The 13,678-nt window shown below is 39.0% G+C and overlaps 1 protein-coding gene across 5 annotated transcripts in view; it reads left to right on the top strand.

Annotated features, from left to right (window-relative positions):
• The window catches only part of LOC136873721 (CTD small phosphatase-like protein 2), a 276,292-nt gene that overhangs the window by 173,387 nt on the left and 89,227 nt on the right, over window positions 1-13,678 (top strand). For 4 of the 5 annotated variants that reach the window (XM_067146864.2, XM_068228014.1, XM_067146866.2 and 1 more), the window contains exons 6-7: window positions 2,545-2,673; window positions 11,753-11,978. In XM_067146864.2, the coding sequence (XP_067002965.1) occupies window positions 2,545-2,673; window positions 11,753-11,978 (355 nt within the window). The remainder of the gene's footprint in view (window positions 1-2,544; window positions 2,674-11,752; window positions 11,979-13,678) is intronic. The other variant, XM_067146868.2, reaches the window with a different exon arrangement.

Raw genomic sequence — 13,678 nt, forward strand, 5'->3', positions numbered from 1 at the left:
AAATATTCGCGCAAAAGAAAGGGAAGTCATTGGATGTCTGGAACTTTAGAAAATCACACTGCAAAGACTTATTAAATAAATTGCATCGTTTAACACGCCCCTCTTTTCAAGAATATGGTTATAGTACGCCTACTGTATATCAAAATAAAGACAGATAATTTAAGTGAGAAAGTGTGTTTATTTCCTTAATTCCTCATTGAGGAGATATTCATAATTATCTTGATTTATTTCATCTTATCTTTTATCATTTACTAGGGTAGGGAAACATTCATTATCGGTGTTTACATTGAGGTTAGTTTGTTATGGTTATGTCTGATGATTTTAATATGTAACCAGGCAGGTTGGCAGCAGTGATCAGCCATTACAAAAAAGAGAAAAGAAGAGCATCGGGTGGCGATATTTACTTCCTGGGGTATTTCCTTACGTGGCAATTACTATATGTATGACAACTCCACGTCTTAGATCGACTTTTGTGCCTATGACATCCTCGATGCCCTACAATTTCTAGAAAGGAAGTACTGTATTTAATGCCTTTCTTGTTGAGTAACCTTGCAAGTGTATCTTTTCTGCTCTCACACAAATCAAAACGAAGTACAGAAACGGAGCTAATGTAGAGGCTGATCTTCAATTCCAGTGACTACACGTGTGAAATACTTTGTCTTTGGAAAACAGCACCATTCATCCTATTGATTGAACAAGTGCAACAAGTTCATTTTTTCAAGTAAGTTTCCACATCCAGACTGTTGTAATTATTAGGCAAGAGTCACATTGTTTTATAATTATTTCTTCTTCTTAATCTTTTTACCGTCAAGGGTTGACTTTTCCTTTGGACTCAGCGAGTGATCCAACCTCTACCACCTCAAGGGCAGTGTCCTGGAGCGTCAAACATTGTGTCAGGGGATACAACTAGCGAGGAGGACCAGTACCTCGCTCCGGCGGCCTCACCTGCTATGCTGAACAGAGGCCTTGTGGGGGGTGGGAAGATTGGAAAAGATAGACAAGGAACAGGGAAGGAAGTGGCCATGGCCTTAAGTTAGGTACCATCCCAGCATTTGCCTGGAGGAGAAGTGGGGAAAACAAGGAAAACCACTTCGAGGATAGCTGAGGAGGTAATCGAACCCCCCTCTACTCAGTTGACCAGTGGACCCCGTTCCAGCCCTCATACGACTTCTCAAATTTTGTCACAGAGCCGGGAATCGAACCTGGGGGGAGTCAGCTAATTACACTAACCACTACACCACGGAGGCGGTGTTTTATAATTTCTATGCGTGTATAAAGTATATTGATGTAAATGAAGTTAAATTAACCTTCCAAAGAATACGAATAAATTCTAACATGCTATCATTACAAATTTCTTTTTTGGTACTACACCACGGAGGCGGTGTTTTATAATTTCTATGCGTGTATAAAGTATATTGATGTAAATGAAGTTAAATTAAACTTCCAAAGAATATGAATAAATTCTAACATGCTATCATTACAAATTTCTTTTTTGGTGTTGTTTTTGTTTAGTGATTGCAGTACCAGTATTATGTGCTGTGGCTAAGGGGCTCTTGGACATGCATATGATATGCTCAGTAGGCCTCAGAAACAAAAAGTTTGGGAAACCCTGTTGTAAAGCATGAATTACTATCATATCATCAGTAGGGATGGGAAAAACGGTTACTTTCCAATATCATGTTCCTGTGTATCTGTTAAGAGTGTAGTATTTGGTTGGAGTATTAGGATATAAAAGTAACATAATACAAGTTGCAGGTCAACTTTTGGGAGGAACATCCACTATACCTGCTGCCTCTTGCAGCCCCTAACCGCACCTTAGTAAGTACTTAAATAGTAATACACATACACTCCAAAAACGAATACCATGAAACCTTCATTTGTAAGAATCGTCATGATTGCTAGGTATTTCTGTTTATTCCTAGATGATCTGTACTGAAACAGACACTCGGGCCAGACATTATTAAGTGTGTTGATGAACGAGTGTCGTATACACTTCGGATGCTGCCGGAATAAGAAATGGAACAGACCGTCAGGCTGGCCGGTTGTGTCCCATTTGCAATCACAGCAAAATTTGTCTCAGTTGCGATCACTCCCATTACAGTCAAAAAGAAAGAATGCTAGGAAAGACCAAAACCAAACAAGACGTAAGCAGAGTTTAATCCAGAACTTCTTTTTTGTCTTTTTACGTCATACTGACGTAGACTGATTTTATAGTGATGATGGGATAGGACAGGACTAGGAGAGAAGCAACTGTGGCCTCAACTGAGGAACATTCCCAGCATTTGTTTGTGTGTACGTGGGAAACCACCGAAAACCATCTTTAGGGCTGCTAACAGTGGGGTTAGAACCCACCATCTCCCGAATACAAGCTAACAGCTATGTGACGCGAACTGTGTAGCCAACTCGCTCTGGTAATCCAGTATAAAAGTCTCCAAAATCTTCATCTTCCGTCGTAGGATCAAGGTTGGGAATATGCGGTAAATAACTGTGTAAGTGGTTTTTCCAGCACCTTTTTCTCTATATCGTTTCCTTTCCTTTGTACAGGTAAAAATTATGATAACAGCTGTTGCTGCACTGCCTGGCTGGTTGCAGTCGATGACGAAGTTTCGGGAGGGACAGATACATGTGATGGCACTTTCAATGGATTTTCTGGACCTGACACTTGAGTACCATGTATGTTACTGAGAACTACATTAATCAGTTGAATTTTGAAAATTATTATTATTATTATTATTATTATTATTATTATTATTATTATTATTATTATTATTACGGGGATTTTGTTGAACGCAGAGGTGAAAGAAGGTGCCGGGGTGAATGGGTCTAACTACAATGTCAAGAATTGAATTTAAAACCTAAACTGAAGGTTATACTTTCAAACACAAAATTTAACAATTTAACAGGTACACGTAGCAATCATTAAACAGATGGGGGAAAATCCAAGATTCAGAATCTTAACTCTTTGGGTTTTAAGCCCCTAGCTTTACATATCCTGAGCTTCTAGCTAAATTTACAAAAGAGCACAAAGAGCACTAATTCAAAGGGCACTTGCTCTCAAAATTACAACATCTAGCCTTCAAAAGGCATTCATTCATCTTACCAAAACTTTGAAAAAGAGCTAACAGCCTCTGTTTTCCAAGCCTATTCAAGGCGACATCAACTTACAATTTCTGGATTATACAGGGGTATTTAATACCCAACCTACTGGGCCTTCATGGAACAAGAATAACGGCTAAATAAATGGCCCGAACACAAAAATAAATGGAGGCAAAAACTTGCACTCCTGGATATGAACACTTCAAACCTAAAGTGCACAAGCCGATGAAACAGGGGCTATTCCCAAACTATGGAGGTGGCTCGTATAAGAATAAATTAAAACATTACGCAAAGGAAGAAAACCAGTTACAAAACGTAGTCACCTCAAACCAAGATGAAGGGGATCTCGAGAGGGTACATCACCCTCTATCCTCGATTTACAGTTAAAGATTTTATGGAGTTATTACATAAGCCGGCAGACAGTTACATTTTTAGAAATGAAGGTTACATGGTTAACGGTTTCGAACCTTTCCCTCGGTTAAACTGCGGAACTAGCAAGAAATATAGATGTTATGTGGCCCTTACCGTGTCGATGTACTGCTGCCTGATGAAAGAGGCCGCCTGCTTCGACACACACACTCAGTAAGATGACGATCAGTTGGCCAAGAGACGTGAAAATCCGCAGTTTATAAACCTTCGGGGAAAGTTCGAGACCATTCAAGATTAAACTAGCCACACCCTCTCATGTTTATTGGTCAGTTTAAAAGTTACACTCAAAATAGAAGAAGAAGAAGAAGAAGAAGACTGTGATTGGTAGAAAATTAATTACAGAAATTATGGATTGGCTAGATTCAAAACTGGCGGAAATAAAAAGGAAATATTGCCAACCCAAAAATAAATGAACATCAATCAATTATAAAAACTTATATGAGTATAAACTTCTTTGAATTATAAATTCTTGTACCTAGCACCGGGGTGCATGATCATATCTTTTTGGTAGTGTCATCTATGAGAGAATGTCCAAACTTGTCGATGAATGGTAAACAAAACAAGTAGAAATTCACACAGTTCAGGAAACTTCACAATAACAAAATTACATCAGATTTTAATGGTGACATCTTCTGAGTAAAGCTCTAAGCAGGTATATTTTCAGTTTCACTGTTTTGCCAATAGAGGAGTTCTTTAGGCGCTGAATTAGAATGTGCGGCATTGGGGTGTACCCCCCGGTATTATTATTATTATTATTATTATTATTATTATTATTATTATTATTATTATTATTATGTGGTACCTTATTACAACGTGTTCTTAAGAAACCGTTTCCCTGTAATTGAGTTTTTGTCCACATCTATTGTATCGGGTCTTTAGCTCTCTGTCCATAATACGGCATGAAACACGAGATGCGAAGTGGGAAGACCATGCTTAACAGTTTCGAGGAACTACCCTTCTGTATGTACCACCACCTGTAAGCCTAATAGAAAGCACTGCGAATAACTAAGAATATGTGTAACCGATCAGCAAGTAACAGGGTAGGAATATCAGTACTGCCTCTAAACTGTTACAAAATATTCGCTCACGCCTGTGCAGGAGTGCGCCCTTAAAGCGAACTGCTATGCTTCTTAATATCCGTTAGCCAATCAGAAACTCCAAACCCCCCCCTGGTTTCGCTCAGACAGTTACTTTTGTATTAGGGTCTCTGGTGGAACATAATATTTCTGGAACAGCCTACATTGATGGAATAGGATACAGTATCATGTTACGATAAATACTCTTGTATTAGGGTCTCCCGTGGAACATAAAATTTCTGGAACAGCTTACACTGATGGAATAGGATACAGTATCATGTTATAATATGTAACTCCCGTCTCTAATCATCAGTGTCTTCTATCATTATGGAATCAAACTTAGATAAGGTCATACCACAGCAAGCTTTTAGAGTGTTTTCCAGTTATTTCTTGCACTGAGTGCCATACTTCCCACAAATTCAATCACTCTATTTCCAAAGTGATCCTTCTCTAGTATTTCACATTTGATTCAAAGTGGGCTGATGCGAATTAAAAAGAACAAGGTGTGTCAATGTTTTTTAGATGGAAATTCCAAGATTGGATCTTATATTAACCTGCAATTATCAGAAACTAATATTGCTTATATCTTTGCATTTTTGGAACCGGATAATTTTTTAAGAAAAGAAATCAACAATTGCATTTAAAAAAATTAAACCAGCTAGACCAGCTTGTCAGTACAGGCAATCGGGAGAGTTTTATCTTCAAATTTGAATGGTTGTTAGCTAAATATTGTTTATATTCGATTTTTAACTTTCGTACATTGCAGAACACATTTCTAAAGCTGGAGACGACAATGTTTAGTTTCTTTAAGCTTTGCTCCTTTTTTCTCCTTGTCACAGGTGTAAAAAAGGTATTGAAAGTGGAAAGTGTTTATTGAAGACTTTATTTGTAAACCTTCCGTAGTACTTACTGTATGATCTGAAGTGTGGTAATATGTTTTATTTGTAACGACCTAACCTGTACAGTGTAATATTTCATAACATATGGTATTTGTAAATAGTAGATTTCAGTTCTGTACTTACTGGAAGTATCCAGAAAGGTTACATGAATTTTTGAACAGGGTGTGTTGGTTTTGTTGAATATGTCTTCTAGAATATATTTTCTGACTGTTCTGGAAATGGAAGGTTCACGAGCGTGTGTATTCGAGAAACTTCTTTAAAGTTCGCGACTGGAGTAGGAATTCTGATAGGTGAATCTGGGTGGCGATAAGCGGACTCGTGCATTCTGATTGGCTACTCCAAGGCCAGAGTTTACCTTCATAAAGAGAGCGAGGTAGTATTTCGGGGTCTGACTAGTCTGTCTTGGCCTGTCCGAAGTTTTACGTCGTCTGCGACGCCTCGCTACTGAGATGGGCCACCTTCGAGTAAGCACTCTGCATTTCGGTTCCACCATAAATTTTGTGTAATGTTCGTTTGCTTTTTCGTAGAGGAGTGTGCCCTAACCTCGCCTAGATTCGCCACTCAATTATTTCAGATGCCTTAGCTTTTCAGCTGGGCTTCCCTGTTTGTTTTCGAGGCATTCCCTGTTCCTTGTTTCGATAAATATGTAAAGTGTAGTTTAATATATTTACCTTGGGGTTTTGTCTCCAGTAGTTCAGTGTCACTTGATGTATGTCAGAGTTTCGAAAGGTACATTTAACTTCACTGTAGATGGTAATACCGTAATGGTGTTTCTTCTCACTTACTAATTTGCATTGCACAACTAGATTGGTAACTAGATGTATAGTTTGTTTGAATCTTTGAACTTGTAGGAAGCTATTACCAAAGAACTTCTAAGTTGTGTGTATCACAGAACATTTAATTCGTGAGTTGTGTGTCGGTACCTTCCGCATGGCGGAATTTGTTCGGAATGTATTTGTAAAATCCATTTGTAAATAATATTTTGAAAATTAAGGATCACGGTTGATTGTTTCTGAATCTGCGACCTAAGCCATATTCATGCCTTTGGTAGGTTCCCAGCCTCTTCCCACCTTCCTAGTTTATGGTCATCTAGTTGGCCCTACTGATATTTACTAACGTTGTTATCAGCGGAGATCCGCGTAGTTTCAGCTGATGTTTCGCTGAGCGTGTAGTGGTTTCTGGTATTGTGTAGTTGCTCTTACTTCCCCTCCCCCCGTTTATTGTGTTTAGTGCTTTGTTTTGTGTAACCACTGTAGTAGCGGTTACACTCCTAACAAATTGAACTTGGTGCACGTCAGGTGAAACCTTAGAAAGGGTCCAAATTACTAATTTCAAATAGTTTACACGTCAGTGGCATATGTCAGTGCGAAAGGTTATGACGTCATTGAAATCAACACTGAAGTCATTTAAAGTCTGTAAAACTGTCTGAAGTGTTCCACTTGTGTTTGCTGCTTCTAAGAAACTACAGAAGCTTATATTTATTGTTTCCTCACAAAAGATAGCAATTCGCTTATCAGCAAGTTAGTTTTTTCATTTGTAACTTAGCTTCTTCTTCACACAGTGGGTTATATTGATTCTTCTGCTAGTTAGCTGTAGGTGTTTGTAAATCATTTCGGATTGCTAAAATAACCTTTATTTTTTACTTCATTTTCAGATTTGCTCGTTGAAAAAATAAATGTATTTTATTTTAATTTTTGTTTTACTTGATTTGTTCTGAGAGGATGATTGCCTAGTTGAACTTCCAATCTTAAAACAAAAATCACTACCACCAGGACTGGTTTCTTTTTACATTATTGCAATGAAACATTAAAAAATTCCTGGTTTGTTATAAGTGCGTTCACAAGACAATATGGTGCTCAGCAGACGGTTCAACGAGTAATGAAATTATTGATTATATATGTGCAAGTAAGTGTTGGCGTTCTGTATTGCTAGGCATGCATACCTACCAAGGAGCAGACGTGCACTCAGAACACTATCTAGTCATGACTATGTTTCGCCTCAGGCTAAAGAAGGTACAACAACGCCAATCAGTACGTCCCTTTGCCATCAGAATAGCAAGGCTTTGACCTTGAGGTCCAGAGCAGCTGCTGGACTGATGGGGAGCACGAAGGCGCCGAGGCTCAAGAGGCAATTGATCAGAATTACACCAAGATGCTGCATCATGAATTAACCAATCAAACCAGCAACTCCCATGTTTCCATTAAGGACAAAGATGGCAAAATCCTCCTTCCCGAAGAAGAACAGGAGGCGAAATGGGTGCAGCATTTCAAAGAGACTTAAAACCAACCAGCCCCCAGATGTGACCCACAATTTCAACACTGCTGATACCACTGCTCCATTGAACATTGAATTGGGAATGATTGAAACTGATGAAATCATGCATGTAATTTAAACTCTGAAGAACGATAAAGCTACCAGCACAGACAAGATCCGGGTCGAATTATTGAAGGCTGATGGAAAGGATTTGGTAGTACAGCTAACGAGATTGGTAAAAAAAAGAAGAAGAAGAAGAAGAAGAACTAGTACATGATGATTTTGGTAGAAAGGTGTTAATGTAAAGATCCCCAAGAAAGGCAGTCTCATTGACTGCAATAACTTGTGAGGAATCGACCTTTCGGTACCTGGTAAAGTGTTCTCAACCTTTGTACTCAGGAGTTTGGAAAAAGAAGGTAATGAACTGCTATGAGAGGAACAGGCTGGGTTCCGTCGTGACTGGCTGCTCATGTCCCAAACATATCTCCGTGTTCTGTAACATTATCAAGCAGTATATTGAGTTCCAAGAACCAGTTACTCTCAATTTTCATAGCTCACATCGGGACTCGTGGAACATCATAAGAAGATATGGTATCCCAGATAGATTTATCAATGTCTTTAAAAAGCCTGTATCTGAACGGCAGCAGTTGTGTGAGGGCTGATAGTGGGACAACGAACTTCTTCATCATTGATAGAGTAGTCGGGCAGAGCTGTATTTTATTGCCCTTCCCGTTTCTTCTCACCATCAATTTTGTTATGCAGAAGGCGCAGAAAGGATTATGCACCGGAATCTTGTGGAATGACCCCATGCAGCTCGCTGACCGTGATTTCACCTACGATATTGCATTGCTGGCAGAAATCAGGATCTCAGTACAAGACATTACTGAACAGCTTAGACAATGAAGCTGGAAAAGTTGGACTTACTAGTGTTGATAAAACAAAAACCCTATTGATTATTTATCATACTACTATCGCACTGATTACCATTGGAGAGCAGCCAGTCGAACAAGTGAAACAATATCCTTATCACACTGATCATCGTTAGGCAGCAGCCAATGGAGTAAGTGAAACAATACCCTTACCTCAGTAGTATATTATCACAAGATGGCAGTGTAGATGTAGATGCCCGCCACAGAACTGGCAAAGCCTCAGTACTTTCTGCGCTGGCCACTCACTCGGTCTATTTCACTGGTCAATAAAGATACGAAACTCGAACTTTATTAAACACTTGTCATACCAACAACGATCTATGGCTGTGAAACATGGGAAATTATGGTGCAGAGAGCATGGAAGTTCAAAGTATTCTGCTTACATGTTGTTTACGCAAACTTTCAGGTGTCACTTGCACAACCAAGTCACCAGCGAGGAAATTAGGTGGCAAAGTGACTGCAGAAAATTACAAGATATTGTGGAGGAATGTTGAATATGTCTAGCTGGCCATATTCTTTGCTTACCTCACAGCTAATACGTGAAGAATGCTATGCAATAAGAGCCACAGGAGGAAAGCCAGGCAGACCACTCGGAACATGGCTTCAAAACATCAAAGAAGACCTATGAACAGTTAACAGCAGGTAGGATATCAAGAACGCTGTTTCAAACAGGACTCATTCGCAGAAGCTTGCTGCCCTACGTGCGGAAGGAACCAATGATGATGATGATGATGATTGCGATTTTCATTTTACAGTAGGTGCTTGCTAATCGGACGTTCAATAGTCCAACATTTCCAGTAATCGGACGTTTTGAATGCTTTTTGTGTGGGAATGGTCAGCTCTATAGTCGGATGGTTTTGATGGGTGCCCGCTCGGTAATCGGACAAAAGTAAGTTCATTGCACTCCACCCCTACTACTACTACTACTGCTGCTTGGCGCCACTACAGATAGGTTATTATTAGGCAGTAGCAATCAGTAAGTTGGACAAGGGAGAGAAGTTTGCTAACATAGCTCGAACCCATAATATTCCGCGCACTACCATCTACTCGATCAAGAGTAATAGAGAGAACATTGAGAAGTTTGTAAAAGATGCTAAAGGTGGTTCTTCTTTACGGCAAACTGTGAAAGCAGGTGAATTTTCTAAGATGTGCTCGCCGCCACACACACACACACACACACACACACACACACACACACACACCCGTTTATGCTGAATTGTTAAAAGAAAAATCTTTAATTTTTAAAAACAAAATGTATGGAAAAGATGGTTTAAAAGCAAGTGATGGTTGGTTTGCAAAATTTAAAGTGCGGTATGGTATTCATCTGTTGACCGTGACCAGAGAAAAATTGTCTAGTGACGATGCAGCTGTAGAACCGTTTATTAAACTTTTTCTAGAGCATGTAGATGAACTAGGTCTTACAGGTGACCTGGTGTACAATGCAGATGAAAGTGGATTCTTTTTGGAAATTATTGCCACAAAAAAGTTATGTTTATCAAAATGAAGGTTGTGCTCCTGGTTTCAAAGTTCCAAAAGACCGAATAACCATTTTACCCTACTCAAATGCCACTGGAACACACAAATTGAAACTTTTGGTTCTTGGTAAGGTTAAAAATCTGTTGTCATTTAAAAATTTAAATTTGCCTATCAAAATAATGCGTGAATGACAAAAGAAATCTTCCATGAATGGTTCCTTACTGATTTTGTACCTCAAGTACGCTCGTTTCTCAAAAAAAGAAATTTACCTAAAAACGCGCTACTCATCCTTGATAATGCCCCGGGACATGGGCCAAATGACGTGTTAATGTCAAAAAAAACGGATGCATTAAGGCTCTTTTCATGCCTCCAAACTGCACTCTCCTGTTACAACCAATGGACCAAAACATAATTGAAATGTTGTACAAAAGGTACCAAAAATATTTGCTTGAAGCTGTTAGCCGTAATGATGACACTACTGTGACTTTGAAATCAATCAACATGAAAGGCACAGTATTCATGGTTGCAGCAGCCTGGGATACTGTACCTCAGTCAGCAATAAGATCGTCGTAGAAGAAGTTATGACCTTCACTGGACTTGGCTGACGAAGGGCAAGATTCTTTTGATCCAGCAGATTTAATGCCATTAGCAGACCCGATGGAGTCAGCAGTAAAGCAGCCCCAAGACACTGAGCTTCAACGAGTTGACATTCAAGATTGGTGTGACGAAAATATTGACTTTCAAGAAGCAATAACTGATGATGAAATTATGGCAGAGCTAGGTTCATCAAACCGAGAAGCTGAAGACTCATTCGAGATGTTACCGAAGGCAAATGTGAAAACTGAAGATGCACTCTCTGCCATCGAAATCTGTATCAAATGGGGAGAAGGAAACTCCGCAGCGACAAGCACTTTCGCTGCATTACAAAAGAAGAGTGATGTACTTGTAAAAATGTATAACGGGAAGAAACAATCTACATACATACTGCACCCAGTATATATTCAGATGCACTCTGTAGTTCATTTGTTGTTGCATTGCTCCTTTGTTTTAAATTTTTTTTTTTTTTAAGGTCCATTGAAGCATTGCATGGCTTGTTCATTTACAGGTTTCGAAGCTTAGTGAAGAATCAAAGGAGAATTGGCATTTTCATTTACAGTAAAATTAAAACGTGAGAACAGTACATACAAATAATACATATTACTATTTTACTTAATTTTAAAAGTATATTTTTTCAATAAATGTACCCTACTTTATATTAAACTCTATAGCCTAATCAAATTGTGTGTTTTTAAATGGCAGACTATTATATTTTGGATTACTTCCAATAGTCAGACACTTCCATTAATCGGACAACTTAATGGTCTAAGACATGTCCGATTAGCGAGCGCCTACTGTACTCTTCCTTCCATGCACCTGCTGGATGCAGCAACCCACCTGCTAGGTGCAGCCACCCACCATACTGCAGAATATGTATCTGAAGCACCCAGTACATATTCAGATGCACTCTGTAGTTCATTTGTTATTACATTGCTCCTTTGTTTAATTATTTTTTTAAAAGGTCCATTGAAGCATTGTATGGCTTGTTCATTTACAGGTTTCGAAGCTTAGTGAAGAATCAAAGGAGAATTGGCAAGCTGCTGTTGTACCTGACGTTGCAGATGTTTCGCTTTTCAGTCCAGTATATAGTGAGCAGCAACCTTTTGAGGGCAGCCCGCCACCTGATACAGATGACCTTGGACTCTCTCTAACAGATGACTTGGGTTCTGTCACCCCTCCTGATCTTACGTGTCTTCTCGAAGAAGAAGCTAAAAGAGCAACAGGTCAGTTAATATCTTAAGCCATTGAACAAAATAAGATTGAATATGTTCAATGGCAAATTAATTTGTGATTAGGGCCTGGAAACCATGTCACATGTTGCCAAATCATCCCTTTTTTTAACCTTCCAATAGAGAACTCTGGACATTGGAAAAGCTATTATCTCTCTAGCTGTAAAATTAGATGCTTAATAATAATAATAATAATAATAATAATAATAATAATAATAATAATCATATGGCCTCAGCTACCGTGTGCAGACATTTCGATTTGACGCCATCTGTCTGTCTGCTCGTCAATTTCGACGTTCCGTTTTACTCTAGGTCCGCTAGATGGCAGACAAAGTAAACCGGATCTCTCTTGGGCATCTATGGCTGAGATTTAATTAATTTTGTTGGGTAAATACCAAATGTATCACCAGAGATCTTACATGCCGACATCGTACGACATGAGTGTCGAATGGACTTTTTTCCGCCCTTCAAAAGTCCGACTACCTCTGCCGGGTTTGAACCCGCTATCTTGGGATCCGGAGGCCGACACTATACCACGGATCCACAGAGGCAGCTATTAATAATTGATAATAAATCAAACTTTTACATAAATCTGGTAAGTGGCAATGAAATAATTTGTACAATAGGGGGAGAAATTACATTATTAGAACATTTGGTTGATATAATCAGCACGTCCCTCTGATATCTCCATTTCATTGCTGTCAATCCATTTCCATTCTCCATTGCAATTAGTTCTCCCTTCTTAAGCTTTGCATTTGCAACATCCTTTGGTAAACCTTTTCGATTTTTCCTAAGTGTGCCAATAAAATGTGTCTTACGATCCATTAGCACCTCAGCTAACTCAATTGATGAGTAATAATTGTCGGTGCAGAGAAAGCGACCACTGTCCAGATACGGGTCCATAAGTTGCATTACAACTTGAGTAGCCATGCCCAGTGTATTATGAGCATTCAAGGTACCTTTACCAGTGTATACCTTAGTTTTGTAGGTGTAGCTCGTGTCGTCGCACTGCTTAAATTGTTTAACACCGTGCTTGTGTGCCAGGATATTGTGAATAATAATTCCTTTTTTATGCAGCAATACTATCTTTGCTTTATTCCATGATGCTGAATCATATGGATTATTTTTAAAACTCTTCTGGTATACTCTAGATCAGGGATGGCGAACCTATGCCACGCGTGTCACTAGGTGACACGCAAATACGATTTTGGTGGCAGGCCACATGAACGTAATATTTTATATATACGTCTTGTACTACAGACAATGCATATCTTATAGTGTTTCACGTGTAAGAAATAAATATCGAAAATATCATTACTGGTTCCATTCGGACGTGCAATATGGCAACTGCTACACTGATAGGTTCTGAAGTCAAGTGAGATAGTCTCTTTTTCTGGTGGTTTTGTATACGGACATCGCAAACATGTTTTCGGTGCCGAAAAGAACAGAAAGTTAACAAAGGTGGTGACCGTATTTTTTCAAGAACTCTGGCTAAGGGAATTCGGAAAAAAGATGTCTTGCCTGTGTTCGAAAACAATTGTATCCCCCACATTTAATGTAAAGTGCAATTTCGAGACTGGTCATTCAAATGTTGGTTCCATTTCAAATGAAGAAAGAAGAGAGTTTGTCTCACAAAATATCCAACATTACACAAAACAAACTAGTTCTTTTGTATCATCTTTCCAGCCAAGGAA

This window comes from Anabrus simplex, chromosome 5, assembly GCF_040414725.1.
Source record: "Anabrus simplex isolate iqAnaSimp1 chromosome 5, ASM4041472v1, whole genome shotgun sequence".
In the NCBI taxonomy this organism is placed as follows: domain Eukaryota; kingdom Metazoa; phylum Arthropoda; class Insecta; order Orthoptera; family Tettigoniidae; genus Anabrus; species Anabrus simplex.